This window comes from Cydia fagiglandana, chromosome Z (assembly GCF_963556715.1).
Source record: "Cydia fagiglandana chromosome Z, ilCydFagi1.1, whole genome shotgun sequence".
In the NCBI taxonomy this organism is placed as follows: domain Eukaryota; kingdom Metazoa; phylum Arthropoda; class Insecta; order Lepidoptera; family Tortricidae; genus Cydia; species Cydia fagiglandana.
In genome coordinates, this window is record NC_085959.1 from 18,500,076 (window position 1) to 18,519,461 (window position 19,386).

The 19,386-nt window shown below is 38.3% G+C and overlaps 1 protein-coding gene across 1 annotated transcript; it reads right to left on the reverse strand.

Annotated features, from left to right (window-relative positions):
* Positions 1-7,697: 7,697 nt before the first annotated feature.
* On the reverse strand, positions 7,698-9,399 carry LOC134678458 (fork head domain-containing protein crocodile-like). The gene is made up of 2 exons (XM_063537032.1): positions 8,042-9,399; positions 7,698-7,866 (listed from the first exon to the last, which is right to left on the reverse strand). The coding sequence occupies exon 1, from the start codon at positions 9,061-9,063 to the stop codon at positions 8,056-8,058; it is 1,008 nt and encodes a 335-aa protein (XP_063393102.1). The 5' UTR covers positions 9,064-9,399; the 3' UTR covers positions 7,698-7,866; positions 8,042-8,055.
* Positions 9,400-19,386: the final 9,987 nt, after the last annotated feature.

Here is a 19,386-nt window from a genome sequence, read left to right on the forward strand (position 1 = left end):
CAGAGGGGAAATTAAGCTTTATTGGGATACAAAACGCGAGAGTTTAAAGTGTTATATAAAATGATAAGTCTAAAAGCCTTTATAAAATACATACATATATTATGTCTAACCATTTTGCGATATCCTCGGAGTTGGAAGCTATACCTATACTTTAGCTATACCAGGCTATACCTAAGGTTGTATCGTGGGCTGTGGGTCGCGGTCGAATGAAATGTTAAATTATTATGGGCAGCGCGCGGGTGGCGGAACGTCATTTGAAGTTGTCAACACTCAAGTGCCTTCAACCAGCCCCGCAGAGCCCTGACTGCGCATTATTGCCGCAGTAGTAACACGAAATAAGCCGGATTCAAAGACCCACGCCGCTGGCGGACGTGCCCATTCACTGTTGTGATCAATCTATCGTGCTCCTTGAATGAACTCTTGAGGCTTTTTTGTTAACCTTGGAATGCGAGGTCCAAATCAAGCAATGAGTGCCACTTGTCGATGGCATCAAGAATAGATTGTACGGAGAATCAAATTTTGATTTTCAGTGATGCCACACGCATTTAAAATATAGTTTGAAGTGTAAATACATAATCTCATAATAAACACCCTGCTTAGGTATTCTAGCGTACCTAAATTAATCAAAATCTGGAGGACCGTGAAAAACTTTGCTCGGAAAACATATAAACACTCAAAAATGTGCGTTGTCCCAGAGATAAGATCTAGCTAGATCGACTTTTCGAAATCGTTAGAGCCGTTTCCGGGATCCACGAAATAATTAAATGAATACCTATCTTTAATATCGTAAAATATGTTTACCTACCTGTTTACCTGTAGGTATATATATATCGAAGAAATATCTTCTTTTTTCCGCCTTTTTGGGTTTCGTAGTCACCTAGAAACCCTTATAGTTTTGCCAGGTCTGTCTGTCTGTCAGAGGCTTTGCTCCGTGATCGTTAGTGCTAGAAAGATGCAATTTGGCATGGATACAAATCATGCATTGTGACATAACGGTAAAATAAAAAGTACAAAAAAAAAATTTTTAGGGTACCTCCCATACAATAAATTTATTTATATTTTTTTGCTTTGTCCCGATAGTGTGGAGTATCGTTGGGTAGCTCTTTCAAAACGAATAAGGGTCTCCACGAATTATTTTCTGATATAGTTAATATTTTCGGAAATATGCGCTCCGCCTCCGAAAGAAAAAAAATTATGCGTCCCCTTCTCTCTAACTTTTGAACCATGGGTCCAAAAAATATAAAAAAAATTTGAAAAAGAGCTTAATAAATACGTTCAATGAAAACTATAGCGAACACCTCGGTCGGTCTAGTCGTTTGTGAGTTATTGCAAAACATCTTCTTTTCTTATACGACGTCTTTTTATTAGTAAAAAGACGTCGTAATGTACAAAGCGCTGCAAAGGTCCCTTATGATACTTACTAATAGCCCCCGTTTGGCCTATTTTGACGGAATGAAACCCTACACAGAGCATGGTCCGACATGCTCTTGGCCGATTATTTGTCTTAATTTTGGACTTTATCGGATATAGATTTTGGCATAGAGATAGTTTGAGTCCCGGGAAAGAACAAGGATAGTTTTTTATGTCTAAAGTCATCCCTAAATAAGGGGGTGAAAATTAATGAATTGCCTGTTAATTGGTGTAATCAATTAAGCATATATGTAATGCTCAAAATTATTGCCATTGGATTTTATCCATGCGCTATACTTACTCTAGCTGCTGGAACTAATTCCGGGCCAGGGAACACCCCGACACATAAATATTACACATATGTCATTACTATAATAGTAAGGACGAATAAGGGCGGCGGGGAACACGCGGGGAAGGTGCGGACGCCGTACGCATGCCGTCCGCACCTTCCCCGCCGCCCTAAGTCGTCCCTCCCCGTCGCCCCCGTACCGCGCAGGTGAGGAGTCATTAAGTGGTCGGTCTATAGGGGTTGGGTATCTTAGTAACAAAGGGAAAATTAATAAAAATAGTATATAGCATTTTAAATACAAATAAACATTTATTGTTTAAATACATTTATGTACACACATTTACGATAATTATCACAAATTCAAAAGCCAACTTAAGTAGGTAGTCCAATAAAAGTTGTAGTGAATGATGCATTATTTATTTCTTATTAAGTAAATACCTAGTTATTACATGTGAAATGATAAATCATTGAACTTTTCAATGATAATAACGTCTTCAAAGACAACTAGATACGTAAATAACGTGTAAATAAACAATACACTCTTTTTGTTTGGGCAGTCGTGTAATAAAATCGGAAAAAGCGTTTTCGAAGGAAGGGCAGTGCTATTCTCAAAGTTATAAATGAATGGGCTTTCCTGTCTGGTCGGAGCATTTTACAGGTGAAGTCAGCACCGGTTTCACCTGTCAATCTTACGAATAGTGTAAAATGCTGTCTTTTTAAAAAAAGTACTTCCTGGATGCCACTCTTTAAGCCAAATCCCAGAGAACACACCTAGAAACAGAGGAAACCTATACTGGCTCCATGTATAAAAACCTTTGGCAGTTGCCAACCTCATTTTAGAAGGTGACATCAACTGACGAGAGACAATAAAATGACTGGCATAATTTTATTGTGTACTATAAGAAACTTTTAACTTTTTTATGTTAGGGTTCCGTAACTATTTGCAATATTTTCCCTGTTAAATTTAATCATCGACCGCTAATAATAACTTACAGTAAGCTGCAATAGTTGATAAGCGGGCGAGGTGTTCAAAATGATCTTGATGCGACTTTATTGTTAAGACTAAATGGATTTCGAATATTTGGATAATCATTGATCAAGCGAGGACAGCATTAACAATTTCTCGATTCAGGCTTTTATTGATGACTTAGATCTATCAACTACTTAAACTATGTGACTAAATTAAATGTATTTATATTTAAATTCATAACGATACGGTATCCTTAAAGTTATCTATTCCATGGGAACTGCCTACTTAGTTATGCCACTTTCCACTAAAATAAAGTGTTGTACTACACAGTTGCAGTTATTGTACAATTCCCTACTATATTACATACAATTAGTTCTACCCACTCGACTTTCTTCATAATACATTATGGTTATGGCACACGTACTCTCGCGGTTATGCTTAGTTTTTATCTTTATTACAAACGAGTATACAATATACATGCGGGGTAGTATAATGAACACATTGCACTGAGTTAGGTGTCAGAGACAGTAAAACCAACTGCCAATTCAAATTCTCTATGAGCAGAGTCAATGTGGTCTCCCGGTAGCTAAAACAGAAAAAATCAAGACGTAAGGGCCCCCCCACATCTGGCGTCTTTCGAGCGTCGGCGTCTGTCGGCGTCGGTCCAGCGCTATGGAAAATGACGTCGCTGCGCAGTTGCGTCGACGTTGCGTCGACGTCGGCCATAGAATTGTAAACGCCGACGCTCGAAAGACGCCAAATGTGGGGGGGCCCTAAAAAAGAGTCAGTGAAAATTGTCACTTGGTTTCCTTCCTAATCCATCACCATTTTCCTAATCGGGGATGGATAGGTCCTTTACATTTATGAAATGCCCGGCTACAATAGCTACACTACGGCTGGTTTTGGTGGTCATTCGTTGTTACAGATAATTAAGTACATACATATATCAAAATATAAATTAAAAATATTAAAGCCAAAAAAATTTTACCTAACCTACACGCTAATAAGTGTGCATGTCAAAGATTTCTCAATAGTTATTTCTAAAAGTGAATAAGTACGTATATAATTAATGATTCAAATATTACACAGAAAAGACGAGTCATCAGACTAGAACAAGTATCAGAAGAGCTTGCTAAGATAGGTGTAGAATACATGTGATTGTGTAATTTTTACCTAGGTACGTACGTATTTACACTAACACGCAAATCAACTTACCACTCAAGAAAAGTGATTGTCACAATACAATTAAATTCATTTGTAGCCTTTTCTACCTTACATAAGTCACTGGTGAACGAATATACATACCTACGTACTAACTCCTTGCATTATGAACGCTCTCTTGAGAACTAGAGATTTCACAATAATGCTAATTTTATATATTATGTAGTTCGCTCAAACGGAACTATCTGTCTCACTGGTCAGTTTACGAGGTCCACTGAAAGATAGCACATTTCAGTCCATCACACTAAATCTTTCACTATTGTATCGTTTCTCCCTGCTGCTTGCCTCCCGTCTTCTTATCCGTCAAACCTGCGACAAAAAAGTTTATGTTTTCACTAGTATCCTCGTAAAGTTCACGGTTCTACCTATAGTAGGTACTTATTAAGTTCGATGAAATTTAAATCATTATCAATCGAAATAGAGTTGCATTTTTAAGTATCTTTTTATTTCACCATAACCTATAGGTATTAACTCTATTTAATACTCGTACTTTATAGGTTCAAATATCACAGGCAACTTTGAGTTTGGTTCCTGTACAGCTAATACAATTTAGGAAGAAAGTACCTTTTATTCCAATATTAACAGGAAATTTTTTAAATGAAAAAGTGAGGCCAAAAATTTTAGACCACAACACTGGTACTACTTAAAGTTGTTTTAAAAGTCAGTATTTGGTACATTTCATCATTCATAATCTTTAATTAATTTGCGCCATGTCACGAAATTTTTGTGAATGACTGAATTTTTTTTTTATCTAATAATAGGTAATAACGTCCGGCGTAACATAAATTATCATAACAAAGCCATGAATGAAACCATAATCCCAAAAAATCTCATCCGGGTCAAACAAGAGACAAAGTGGATTATAGGATAATCGACTATTCGTCATCTTCTTTGGACAGATTTCTGTTTTTTCGTGATAACGATTGCTTTTATTCATGTTTTACCTCAATTAAAAAATTTCATTTAATATTTGCGCTCCTTGGGAAATAATATTTTCGCATAAAGAGGAATAAGTATATACAGTTTAATGATTTACCAGTAGGTAGGTATATATATTAAACAGTATATTAATTAATTTATAGCCCTTCGTCAAAACTATTGATACTTATATCTCCGTATTTGTGTCGATATTAAGACGAAAGTGGACGACCACCCCCTAAACGCCTTTCCATATTCAAATCTGTTCCTTATAGGTACTACATAATAATAAACTGGCTCTCAAAATAAATGTAACAAGTATTTAGGTAAGTACTTATACAGTGTGTAAATGCAATATACAATTTACCCGTGTAATCATTAATTAAAAAGTTGTAAGATACACGTAATTATGACACCGTAATAATTATTTTTATGTAAATTTACCAAGCAGCCATGTACTTACCTGCTGCAAACTTTTCGAGACATAACTTGACATGACATTACAAGAGACGAGCTTTTTATAGGTAATTGCCAACAAGCGTCAACAGTTATGTACTTAAAAAAAACTCGTATCTCGTAACTTGTGTGTTAGCTAATTATTTCCGATGGTTGATATTTCCATTGTATATCTAAGTAAAATTTATCTATATTTAATTTATATTTATTTGGTCCTATGCTAACCACCGTTTAAATATTCTCCCATATTGGATTTACTCACTGTATAGTTTATCTATGAGCAAACAAAAAACGTATCTCTAGGGCCGTTCTCGTCACTTGGTCACCATATGGTCAGTTCCGCTCCGTTGTTTAACTAAGCTGACACGAGCAACTAACAACGGGTTCTACCTACTGTCTACACAAAGTTTTTATCACTTCCAAGATTTTACATTTGTAAACAATAAATTCTACCCCGACAATGTATCTGTTGTGTGTTGGGTATTTAATTAGTGGGACAGATCGTGGAACACGTTGCTTGTTCACAATGAATCGTAGAGCATTTATGGACATGGCGAGATTCCGTTAGATTTTAATTATTATTTAATTTAATAGGAAAAATAAATTATAATTTGCGTTAGGTTAACAACTGTCATCTGTGACGAATGAAAATATTGAACACTTAATAACTTTTTCACCACACCAACTTGTGAAGGCTCTCTTTACCTACTTTTCAAAAACTGAAAGAAATTTGCATTTTATCCACAAAAATGGCAACATAATTTGATGCAAATTTTGAGTTCTTTCCTCGTTATGGCTGGTAGAATTGACTTTTAAATGATGATTTTGAATGATTTATAAATATTTAATAGAGTTCATCTGGATTTGATTTGTAATGTTTTACAGTTAGTATTTTCCTTGCGTTTGTGTGGTGAAAATTAGCAAAGTTTTTTAATAATCTAGCAACATTAGGTACCTATATAATTAAAAACATCACACGCGGATGATGAATTTCTAAAAACGTGATTAAATAGGTAAGTATAAAGTTATACTATGGTAAGTACTTATATCACGAAACATTAACATTCTATAAAATTTTTAGAAATGAAAATTACGTAATTAATCTATTGCGGATTTCGTTTTAACAATAGGTAGGTAATTTACCGACAAAAATATAGGCATAAGTCTAGCAAGAATTGCAATTAAAACTGGTGGTGATGGTGACGGGTTGTAGATTCTAGAAAGTAAAAGCGTTAAGTTACGTTATTTAAATATGTTGATAATGATGACACTGCACAGCTATGCTCACCATATACCTACACCTGCGATTCTAAAAACTGTCAAAACCAACTTTTAACTCTTTAACCGCCAGAGTCTGATATATAAGACATTACGTATCCAGCTCATTTCGCCACAGTCTGATAAATAAGACAAAGATCTGATTTGGTTTTTACAGCACATTTATAAGCACGCTCGATCAAAAATTGCTGGCGGTTAAAAGGTTTTAACATCGCATCCAGAAATGTCCTACAAATTCTAACTGTTACGTGAAAATGTCTAAATTCTACGAATTTTATCTATCCGTCGGGTTCAATTTAAAACAGTTATATATTAGAAACAGTTCTGGGAGGTAATATTTAGTTGGAAAATATCACTGGAAATAATGAAACATTTTAAGTATATTAAAATATTTCATATTTTGTTTCCTATACAAAAATATTTAAAAATCAGAAATATTGTCACGTCTTTTTTTTTAATTTTGATGACTTACCGACGGTAATATATCGGTTAGTTGCCACTGGCACGCATTACTCAATCTAGATGTTTTGATGTTTCATGAAACGCAAAACTTGACTCCATTAAACGAGCAATTTTTGTTTATTTATATGTATATTTCGGGCATCTCGGAAACGGCTGTAACGTATTTGCTGAAATTTCTATATGAGGGTTTTGGGGGCGAAAATCGGTCTAGATAGGTCTTATCTCTGGGACAACAACCATTTATGAGTTTTCATATGTTTTCCGAGGAAAGCTTGGTCTCCCAGATATTATGATGAATAATAACTAATTATGTATAACAGTCGGTAGATTCCTCGGTTTTTTAAAGGAAACGTGAATGAGACACACCCCTGAAAACCTACAAGTGTCTTGACGAATGACTCAAATGACCGCTCGCCTTCGGGTAGGCTTTTCCTATGCTTGTTCGCCACCGTTGTGATAATTAAATAAAAATTGAATATCCATGTTTAATCCATAACTAACCTACCTAACCCATGGATATAAGAATGTAAACTATGTCTAGAGCTAATCAAAACACCCGGCTTGAACTTCCATGATACATCAGACTAGCAAGACGCTCACACGCATCTTCTTGTGTACGCACACAATTATGGGGCTATTGTTATTGTTAGAGCTAATAGTTCCTACACAGATGAGATCCTCGTCTACGTACCTATAGGTGTGGACGGAGCGGGAGGCGGCAGGGCCGGCCGCCGACGTGTAAACAGTGGTTATCGACGCGCCGCCACTTGCCTCCGCGGCATCTCCGGCTACTGCGCTATATTTATCCGTTCTGGAACTGACGCGCAGCTAAATTCGTTCGGCGCCGTGTGATGCCGGCCTCCTGCAACCACAACCACGTCACCGTGTTGCCCCGGCGTGCCGCGCCGATCCCGGCCACTGGCCACCAGGAATGAAACCATATAACTCGCACAGCCAATTCGCAATCGCCAAAACTCTCTCCATCGTAAGGAAAAATCGCAGGGCGGTTAAAAAAATGAAAACAAAGGATATCCCACCTGGATGCGATGTCTCAGTAGGACTTGTGAGCGGGGGCGGGTGCGGCTGCCACGCACGCTTGGTGATGGTAGTAGGAGGGCGCCGGCGCGCGGTAGTGGTGATGAGGCGGCGGCGATGTGCGGTAAGCGTCGGGAGGAGGCGACCCCCGGAAGCCAGCCAGCTGGCAACTCGGAGGCTCGAAGAGGTCGCGGAACGCCGGAGGCAACTGCTCGGCGGGCGGCTCCGGCGCCGCGTACCAGCCCGACGCGGCCGCTCGGAACTCCTCTGCCGCCAGCGCATACGGCTGCGGCGAACAGTACACGGCGGAGGGCGGTAATCGAGGCTCGCTGTAGTCATCCAGGGAGTCCGTCGGCTTATCGTAGCGCGCACAATCCGCGCCGGGTTCGCGCTTGGGCCGGCATTCGAAGAGGCGCGGCTTGACGTCGGGCTTGACGTCGCGCGCCTGCCCCGTCACATCGGACACGCTTAGTGCCTCTTGCGCGGCCAACGCCTCCTGCGCCTGCTGCAGCTGTTGCTGCCGCTTCAGAGCTTCCTCTTTTTCTTTCAAGGCATCTTTCTTTTTAAAACGACGCCGTCGTCTCAAATATGATCCGTTGTCGAACATGTTATAGGAGTCCGGATCTAACGTCCAATAACTACCTTTACCAGGCTTCTTGTCATCTCGAGCCACTTTCACGAAGCACTCGTTTAGACTTAAATTATGTCTTATAGAATTTTGCCATCCTTGTTTGTTTTCACGGTAATAAGGGAAACGCTCCATTATAAACTGATAAATGCCATTGAGAGTAATACGACGATCCGGCGCGTTTTGTATTGCCATCGCAATAAGTGCTATGTAGGAATAAGGCGGTTTGACCATGTCTTTAGGTGCACCGACATGCTGCTGGTGCGGATGGAGGTAAGGAGCACCGTATCCGTATCGATATTGTTCGTAGGCATAGGGGGTGACACTGGCCGAGTAGCCTCCGGCGGCCCCTCCGCGGTACGCGTACGGACTCTGTTCGCCGAACAAAGCGTGCATCGTGTCGAACCACGATCACTGGCACAGCATGTTAAACCCGCGGACGCGGAACCCTCGACACGCTACTCCCTCGACAACAAAACGACGACTGACTGATTTTGTTTAGATTCACAACAAGGCCCGTTTACATAGCAGACGCTAAACGAGAGACGAATGAGCGGGATCAGGGGCGACGCCGGCAGATGCGACGATGGCTCGCTCCGCCCTCGTAAGCGCCCTCTCATTCTAATACGAAGACAGAGTTGCGGCCGTCCCGCTTGCGCCGCACAGCCGCCGCGAGGCGGGGTGCTGCACGCCCAGCCCGCCGAGGGCGGCGCCCACATTCTTCTGACAATGCTTCCCCCGAACCACTTCACCATATAATACGCATTGTCCCCGCACACCCGTCAATTATTCCAAACGGACTGTGTATTAAGCTGCTCCGATGCACTCACACTCGGAGACCCCATTATGAAAACGTACTTTTCCTTTCCTATACCTACCTATATATTACGTAGGTAAGTAAAATCGACGTCCCTATATTTCCTATTATTATTACTTCTTACAATTATTTAATAAGGAATAGTTACGTATCGCTAATTGAATCCCTTAAATACAAAGTAAGTCCTTACCTACTCGTAGATTAAACATTTACTACTTATACATTAAGTTTTAGAAAATATTATTGTTACTTACACGTCTTTTAAAAAAAGTCATAAAATTAAAAACACCAATTTAATTACAACAAAATGTACCTAAGTAGTTACTTGCCTACTGTTTTAAAAATAGTCTCCTTTGGTTTTGTTACACAAACGCAAACATTTATAAAAATTATCAACAAAATCCGGCAGGAAAAAAATCCGGATAAGTGCGAGTTGGACTCTTCCACTAAGAATTCCGTAAGTAGGTACATAAAAAATATACGTCTTTCAGATTTTTCTCTTTTGTAAAAATTTGTAAACGTTTAGAAAAATCTACAAAAATATTTGGTCACCCATACAATTTACCTAAGTATGACCGCGCATATCGTTGCTTAACCTCGAGGATTGATTAGGTACGTATGTACTTTAAATAAAGACTATATGTAGGTTAGGTACTTACTTTTTAATGATTTAATTACAAATGTACCTAAAGTTTTCAGATTTTTCCGGTATAAACGGCCGTGCATACCTATTTTTACGTTAACGTAGAAGTTTAATTATTTTACAGCTTCAAGAGACTAGATCTAAGTACCTACATAAATATGGTTTTAATATCAACTTGATACGTCTGCGCGTTACCGAGCTAAAGGGTCTTGACAAATATCGCAAAACATACATATAGGTATCCTCCACTGTCCTTCTAATCTAAAAGGACAAGATATAATCAAATTGTCAACTAAGTATAATGGAATAAAAGGTTCAAAATAAAAACTGCAAAAACTCCGTCTTCGTTAAAAAAAATCGTCTAATATCTTGGTCCTATGTCATTGCGTCTCACTCTCTCATTGTTTACTCTATTATTTTGAATAATTATATTTTTGTTAAGAAAACGTGTTTTTATTACAACATGACTTTAATGACTGACGTTTTTATATCTCATGAAATAAACCAAAGAGTATATATATATTTGACATATAACTTAAAAGAGGCAAAACACTCATTAAATGCAAAATGTGAGACAAAATACACATTGGAAAGAGAAATTGGACAGGTGGGATACCACCCTTAGGAAGAATATCTACCTGAATATAGGTATAAATAGTTAGCTAGTTTAGATAGATTAAAAATGGCTCGTAGCAATAAAAGAATAGCCCACGACAGACCCCAATGGAAAGAGCTGGAAGAGGCCTTTGCCGAGCGGCACACTGAGCTTAGAGACATACTCTAACACGCGTATTCGGGAAACGCGATAATCACAAGATCTAGAGACGATATAGAGATCAACTAGATTTACATTAGGACTAGATGTGACTTGGATATCTAAGTCATAACTTGTCGAAATCGTTCAATAGGACCTCCAGAATCGCGGAAACATCAAATTTGACATATCTAACTTACAAATGACTAAGTATATCTTCTCGATATCGTATCTTATTCATCTCTAGATGATCTCTAGTGTTAAAGTTAGAATAGGGCCGTAACTCAGAATAAAAGAGCTTAATAGACAGATAGATAGATAGATAGCAAAAAATGTAGGTTAGCAGGTATAAAAAATATATTTACAGTTAAGTACCTCATTGGACATCATTTATCAAACACAGCAATTATCACACATCGGAAGTCGTAACCGTCGTCTGTTGACTCAGGCAAATGTGCGGAGCGAAATTTGTTTAGCTATGTAGACAAAAAAGAGGATGACCGGGATCACTTTGTCGGCGTTGTAAAAAACATTGAGCGAGATTATAAGGCTAAGAATTAGATCTTCCGCTGTAGACCGAGTGTCAGCAGTTATACCTACTTGAGGCACAGAATAAATAATAGTACTAAGTACAGAAGACTCACTCTCTAACAAAACGCGTCTGTTACGATCAGCACAGATATAGCCGCTAGGTGGCGACAGCGCCACGCGCGGCTTATGGCAAACCCCAAAATTGGGGCCGAACGGATGTACTTTTAGCTACCTGTAGCAAAGCGACGAAATCGCGGAGTGAGACACGCCTGCTTGAGGTTATGACGACGTAGCGCTCCTATTAAATAAAGTGCAGTTAAAGGTACACTTAATTGTCAAATGTCAAAACATACCAAGTTTGGGCTCCTTCAGATACGATAGGTATAGCTGATTTTATTTGTACAATATACCACAAAAGATACGTGATATCCTCATATCTAATCCTAATTAAGCAATTTTGAAAATAATTTTAGTTGGTATTTTTTTTTTAATTTTTCAATTTTACTGCATGATACAGTCCTACTTCAGTACCTATACTTGTTGTTTAAAGGCAAGAAAATCATGAAGATGTAATTTCACCACAAGCTCGTAAAGGCACTATTTATACTTTTAAAACTGATACGAAAGTTGCATTTTATTCAAAATAGTGGCAAAGAAATCTCACGTAAATTTTGAGTTGTTTCGTTATATGGTATACCAGTAGGTGTATATGTAATTGAAAACCATCATCTAAAAAATCAATTCAACGTAGGTTGAATTGTCTTTTTAGATGATGGTTTTCAATGATAAATAATTAATTTATAACCTTCATATGAATTTGATTTGTAATGTCTTGCAGTTTTAGTGTGGTGCAAAATTATGTTTCTTTCGGTAGCAAAGTTTGTTTAACCCTCTCGCGCCTTTAAACCCTCGCAACGCAACGCTCAAGATTTGACTTTTCAAACCAACCGCTAAGCTCGTGGTTCTATTTTGAAATCTTTCGCTTGCTCGGGTATCAAAAAGGTGTTAAACAACAAAGTTGTGAATCAAATAAGTCGGCAGGTACTTAATTATAAAAATTATCATTTTCAACACACAAAAGACAATTGCACTGCTAGTAGTTAGCAGTGCAATTGTCTACTAAAAATACTACGATACTTACTTACTTATTTAATTTTAATATGCCATTTTTATTTCATGTTCATGGAATCTATACCGGGTGTGGCCTGTAACATGAGCAAATAATTAAAACATAGATTGTACTCCTCAAATGGTGACACTTTTGTTCAACAACTTTTAAAAATTATGATGTATTAACTATTTTTCATACAAAATAAATATTATCTTCAATGGACGCCATCGCCACGCCATATCATTGTGATTGACGTTGCTTGTCACGCCTTAAACATAACAAAATTCGCAATACATTGCGACTTAGAATAAACTTATTTAACACTTAATGTAAAAAAAAGGTACTAAAGTAATTTTTTTTTTGCTTTTGAAAGAACTACTACTATAATTGTTATTTTTAAATAAGCTTTAGTTAACTTTGTGTCACACATATTGGATAATATCGGACAGCGACTGAGTCAAAATAAAATCGGAGTTTGTTACATTCTATTTGAGCTTTCTGGCCGCCCATGAGCAGAGCGGCTACCGCGAAAACCGAAATTCGCAAATTGCGGAGATCTTTCTCTTTTACTCCAACGAAGGCGTAATTAGAGTGACAGAGAAAAATCCCCGCAATTTGCGAACTTCGATTTTCGCGGTTTTAGCCCAGCTTCTAAAAAACAAATCGCCTTTGTAGCGAAATTCTACTGGTCCTACTGGTCTAAGATCCCACATATATAATAAATAAATAAATAAATAAATAAAATGTTTTTATTTCACCTCACAAAGGATAATTTTACAACAATTTTTTTTGTTTTATATTATTTTTACAATAACCTTTGTGAGGGACTGGAGTCCGAACTAGGTTGGACCTGTATTACAGATCTCCAGGCCCTCACCCCGGAAATACAAGTTGCAGTGATAACGTTACAGTAATTAAAGTGGTGACAGTGGTAATTTATGAGGTACATTAAAAGTAGAAGATAAGGGCTTACAAAAATAGTTATAAGAAAATAAAGTAATGTGCACATGCCTATTTTAGTTTATAATATGTATGTTATGTGAGTGCTGAGTGTGTGTGAGTGTGTGTGTGTGTGTGTGTGTATGAATGCGCTGAAAGGAGATCCTCGATTTCTTCATATGTCAATGTAACCAGCCAGTTTGTAACTTTCAATTTGCATTCTCTAAATGTCAATTTATAAATTCCAAGTAGCCTATTTATTTTATTATATAGTTTTGGGCTGAGGTAGTGAAAAAGCCGTCCTGCTAGTGCCAGGCGGAAGCTATGGACCTCGCAGACATAGTCTGTACGACGCCTATTTAAATTGCCATCCTCTTTAAATTCAAGGGTATTGTGTTTCCTCATTATAACCTGTCGAATAAATAAACCTCTTACTGTTAATAAATTGCATTCCCGATATAGTTTAGAAGTAGGATATAAAAAGGGTTTTTTAGTCATAACCTTTAATACAGCACGTTGTGCCCGCTCTATTTTCAAAAGTAAGGTTTTACCTGCCCCACCCCATACACAAACACAATAAGATAACAAGGACTGCGCCAGAGCAAAATATACAGTTTTTAGTGTTTCAGGACCGACCACAGATCTTAGATTCTTAAATACGTATATGAGTTTTCTAATTTTTGTGTTTAGGTACTCGATGTGATGATGCCAGCGTAAGTTGGAGTCTATTATTATACCCAAGTACTGAATACACTGGGAGTGGGTAAGAGGGGTGCACGTGCAGAGAGAAGTCATGCCAGGGGCGGTATTGTCCGAGCAGCTATGAGCCACAATTTTCATTGAGCCAGCTTCTGGTTGTAAAGTTGAATTTGGGGAAAAGGTAAGAAATTTAGATTTGACTACATTAAGGGTCAGTAGATTTGCAGTAAGCCAATATGGTCGACCTTCACCAATACGTCTGACGGATAAAACTTATATTTTATGAAAGAAAATATGTTCCAGAACATAAATAAATATACACATAATAAATAGGGTTGCCTAAAGAAATATAGACAAGGCTATTTTTGTAAAAATTTTGAAAATAAATTTTTTTCGTCAAGTTTCACTGATTTGTCTGAGGAACGAAATAATTTTCAATAGAAAGTATACAACTTGTACAACATAAATAAACTAGGTTGCCTATCTTTTTCCGGTCACTAACTATTATTGGATTTGATTTCAATAAATATCAATATCAATATCAATTATGTGGTCTGACGCTTGAATAGTCATTTGAAGTTAAGCCGTTTATACCAACAGTATGGTGGTCCTTTTTTGACAAATAGCATTTTTAAGAGCGACGATAGAGAAGTGATACTAGTTGCTGCGCCGTTCAAAGAGAACAGACAACGTTGGGGCCTTGCCATGGACGGACTGACGAACAAACAGACAGACGGATGGACATATTGGCGAAACTATAAAGCCAAGCGCGCACCACGACTTTTTGTCGCGCGATAATTTAGTCGCAGGAATGTAACGTATGTGTTTATATGGCAGTACGCGCATATGCGACAAAAAAATCGCAGCGATTTTAAAATTGTGATTTGTCACGCGACGCGATTGTCGCAATGTGAATTGCAGCATACGGAGTTGTATGGCCCCGCGCGCACTGCGATAATAAAATCGCACCCCGGATCTCAGTCGGCATTTCGCTCTCCAAGCGTCAACATATCGGAACCTGCTTCTCCAATGGAGTCACAAGATGAGACGCTAGATGTTGACCGTTTAATTATAGAAATAGAAGGAGATCACCTTTGTGGTATAAATACTCAAAGTGATACAGCGATTGCATATTGTTTCACGACAAGCGACTGGTACGAAATCCATGTCGAGAATGAACAAATCGTCGACTTTTCATCGCAGTGCGCGCAGTGAATTTTCTGCGATAAATTACAGCGCGATTCTAAAATCGTGGTGCGCGCTTGGCCTAAGGGTTCCTAGTCGACTACACGGAACACTAAAAAAAGGGCAAAATCGCTTTTGATCTTCTAAAAAGCAGGTTTGCGATTAAATTAAAAAAAATATCGAGTGAAAGTCAAAAAATCAGGATTTGAAACTCTAAAAAAAGAGAAAATCCTCAAGATTGCTAATAAAATTTTTGGTAACCGTACTGTTATGTAAAAAAGCGGTACTATTTTTCATAATCTCCGCTGTCCGTACTGAACCTACACCACCTTAAGGTTATTGTATCCTGATTATGTGATATCATGTTGCCGTACTTATGTATTAATAAGTTTTTGCCATAAATTTCTTTTTTGGTACAAGCTTTTATCGCTGACTGTACTTTTCTTACGACAATCAACTAATACTCATCGAGACGATTCTAAAAACCTCAAACACATTAGGTTGCGTTGTTTCATCACAGAGTTCTTATGGCCACCTCCTATCTCCATCATCAAATCAGCTCGATGGTACTATAATATTGCATTGTCATCCGATTTATACATGCATGCAAAATTTCAGCTCAATCGAAAACCGGGAAGTGGATCAAATTTAACTTGCAAGATTTGATTACACACAAGACAGACAGACAGACAGACAGACAGACAGACAGACAGACAGACAACGGTCAGGTGAAACTAAATAAAAGCTTGTAAAAATAATAATCTATATTATTGATATTGATAGGTACAAACAGCAACACTCCTAACGTACATGGTGCACCTTATTACAAAAGGCATAAGGTCCACCGATGTACAGTTAACGGTGTGGGCGATGGTACCGTGATTATATCGTGTCACGTATGGTTACTTTATGGCAATAATTTATAACAAAGTTTTTGGATACGTATTATGCCCTATAGATAGGTAGGTACGGGATACCTACAATATCTCAAATTTTTGGTATTATTTGACGTGTTTCTTGATGGGACTAGGTTAACAAAGAATCACTCTATCGATAGCACAGAATAAATAATAGTACTAGGTACAGAAGACTCACTCTCTAACAAAACACGTCTGTCACGATCAGCACAGATATGGCCGCTAGGTGGCGACAGCGCCACGCGCGGCTTTAGGCAAACCCCAAAATTGGGGTCGAACGGATGTACTTTTAGCTACCTGTAGCAAAGCGACGAAATCGCGGTGTGAGCCACGCCTGTCGATAGGTATTTAGGCGAAAAACCGCATGAAAATTACACACAAACAGGCGGACGTAGCGGAGGGTACCTTGTTTTATAAAGTTTAGGTATTTGTTTAGTTTAGGTATACGTATGTAAGTAGTAATTTGCCCCGTAGTATGTTAGTTACTGTGGGTCACATCTTGGAAGCTAAATCTGACTCACTTTCCGAGCTTAAATTTTGCATTTTGCATATTATATGTAAATCGGATGATGGAAACAGGAGGTAGGCATGGGAACTATGTGATAAAACGACGCAAACTATTTAATTGTGTTTAGGGTTGTTGGTTGTTACAATTTTCTCGATAAGTATTAATTAGTTGCCTGTGGAAATAAAAGTACAGTATGGATATACACACTATTCAAGGGCTTCCAATTTTCACACAATAAACAGAATCCTAAAAAATACTTTTCACCACACCTGCTCGGAAAGGCTTACTTTGCTCTTCAAAAACTGATAAGAAAGTTGCATTTTATCCACATATGAGGCAAAGTAATAAGTATGTATAATGCAAATTTTGAGTTGTTTGCTCATGTGAGCTGATAGGATTGACTTTTAAATGATAATTTTGGATGATAAATATACAAGGTGTCCCAAGAAGTAGTGATATACTGAAGCTGGGAGGTAGAGGACCTAGAGGGCTATCTAAATCACACCCATGTATGTTCCGCGATTTTTCGATTTTTTTTTTTTTAATTCCATTCAAAGCTCTAACGATAGTAAATGAATTGGCCTATCTATCAGCTTAGCACACAAAAAAAATCAAGCATCTACCGCAATAATTCACGTCACCATAAATAAAAATCTCATCGTACTCGGCGATAGGTGAAAAATTAAAAAACTCATAACTCCGAAAATACGAAAAATCGCGGAACATACATGGGGGTGATTCAGATAGCCCTCTACCTCCCAGCTTCAGTATATCACTACTTCTTGGGACACCCTGTATAATAACATTCATTTGGATTTGATTTGTTAGACGTTTTACAGCTGGTATTTTCCTAGCATTGGTGTGGTGAAAACTTTTGTGTTTCACTCGGTGGGGGCTGTCCATAAATTACGTCACCGATATTTGACGATTTTTACCCGATTACGATTTTTTGGAATATTTCGCTTACTCGGCTATCAATATTAGCACGAGCGGTCAAACAACAACTTTATTGCCTTGTAAAACAAATAACTAGGTACATATTTTAACTGAGGGTGGTATTCCACCTATCCAATTTCTTTGTCCAATGTGTATTGCAGCTCACATTTTGCGTAATGAGAGAGTGAGACGCATTGACAATAAAGAAATTGGACAGATGGAATACCACCCTGACTTGTGATGACTGCTGCCATCTTTCGGCGGCCTATGGTGTAGGTAACTAAACTCTAAATACCGCTACTAAGTACCTACAACATCAAAAAAATTAAAATATTGAATAAGTATTACCAATAAAATCCGTCAGATGACTCTATTTCTGAAGGCGTTTACAAGTTACCAGGCGTGGCTCACTCCACGATTTCGTCGCTTTGCTACAGGCTACAGGTAGCTAAAACTCCATCCGTTCGACCCCAATTTTGGGGTCTGCCATAAGCCGCGCGTGGCGCTGTCGCCACCTAGCGGCCATATCTGTGCTGGCCGCGTAGCCAAGATGCCAATCGCTTACGCTCCGTAGCGATCGAAACGCAACTGTCACTGTCGCGCTAATATGGAAGAGTGATAGAGAGACATAATGCTTTTCGATGTCGAAGCGATAGCGATTGTAAGCTTGGCTAGGCCGGCTGATCGTGACAGACGCGTTTTGTTAAGCCCGCTCCACACTCGTGCGCGAATCGCGGCGCGAAGCCGCGAACGCGAGTCTGGAGTCGATTTCGCATATCAGCGAACTAGACTCCACACTCGCGTTCGCGGCTTCGCCCGCGATTCACGCGCATAGTCTGGAGGGCGCTTTAGAGAGTGAGTCTTCTGTACCTAGTACTATTATTTATTCTGTGAAGTTACACACATTTGCCGTTGGTATGTAGATATTAGATACCACACTATATCAGGCGTGGCTCACTCCGTGATTTCGTCGCTTTGCTACAGGTACCTAAAAGTACATCCGTTCCACACCAATTTTGGCGAAAGCCATAAGCCGCGCGTGGCGCTGTCGCCACCTAGCGGCCATATCTGTGCTGATAGTAACAGACGCGTTTTGTTAGAGAGTGAGTCTTCTGTAGCTAGTACTATTATTTATTCTGTGACTATATAAAGAAAATACTTGCAAAAAAAACCTTGTGATATTGGTGCTCTCTATTAAACGCCATTGTTTGATCACATTGATCCCATAAACTTGATCCATACAAAACATGGCACTCTGTATATACTGCGACATGTAAAGATTAATGCAGTCAAGGCAATTGATAAGATACATATTGTACCGAGTAATCATAATGTATGTTTATGTTATGACTTGTTCTTTATTCTCTTATCATTCCGATAATTAAATTCCGGGTATGAATGTCTAGACAAAATAAGCTACATAGTCGAAAATTGAGTATCAATTCGATAATTAATTTTCGAATCGAATATTCGGCCGAGTAATTCGGTTCATCTGTATCATTCTAATAAACCATTCCAAAAAGGGGCCAAGGAGTTGAAAATTAAATTTTCAACACTCCAAACAGTTTGTTCGGAAAGAGAAAAGTCGCGAAATGTATGGGATTGTTCTACAACAAACCCTTTTTTACAAAAAAACAAATAGGATTATATAGGGCACTATTTCAACAACTACATTCATA

Coding starts and splice junctions, on each gene's coding strand:
- LOC134678458 (XM_063537032.1), bottom strand. CDS start 9,063: ATGCACGCTTTGTTCGGCGAACAGAGTCCGTACGCGTACCGCGGAGGG.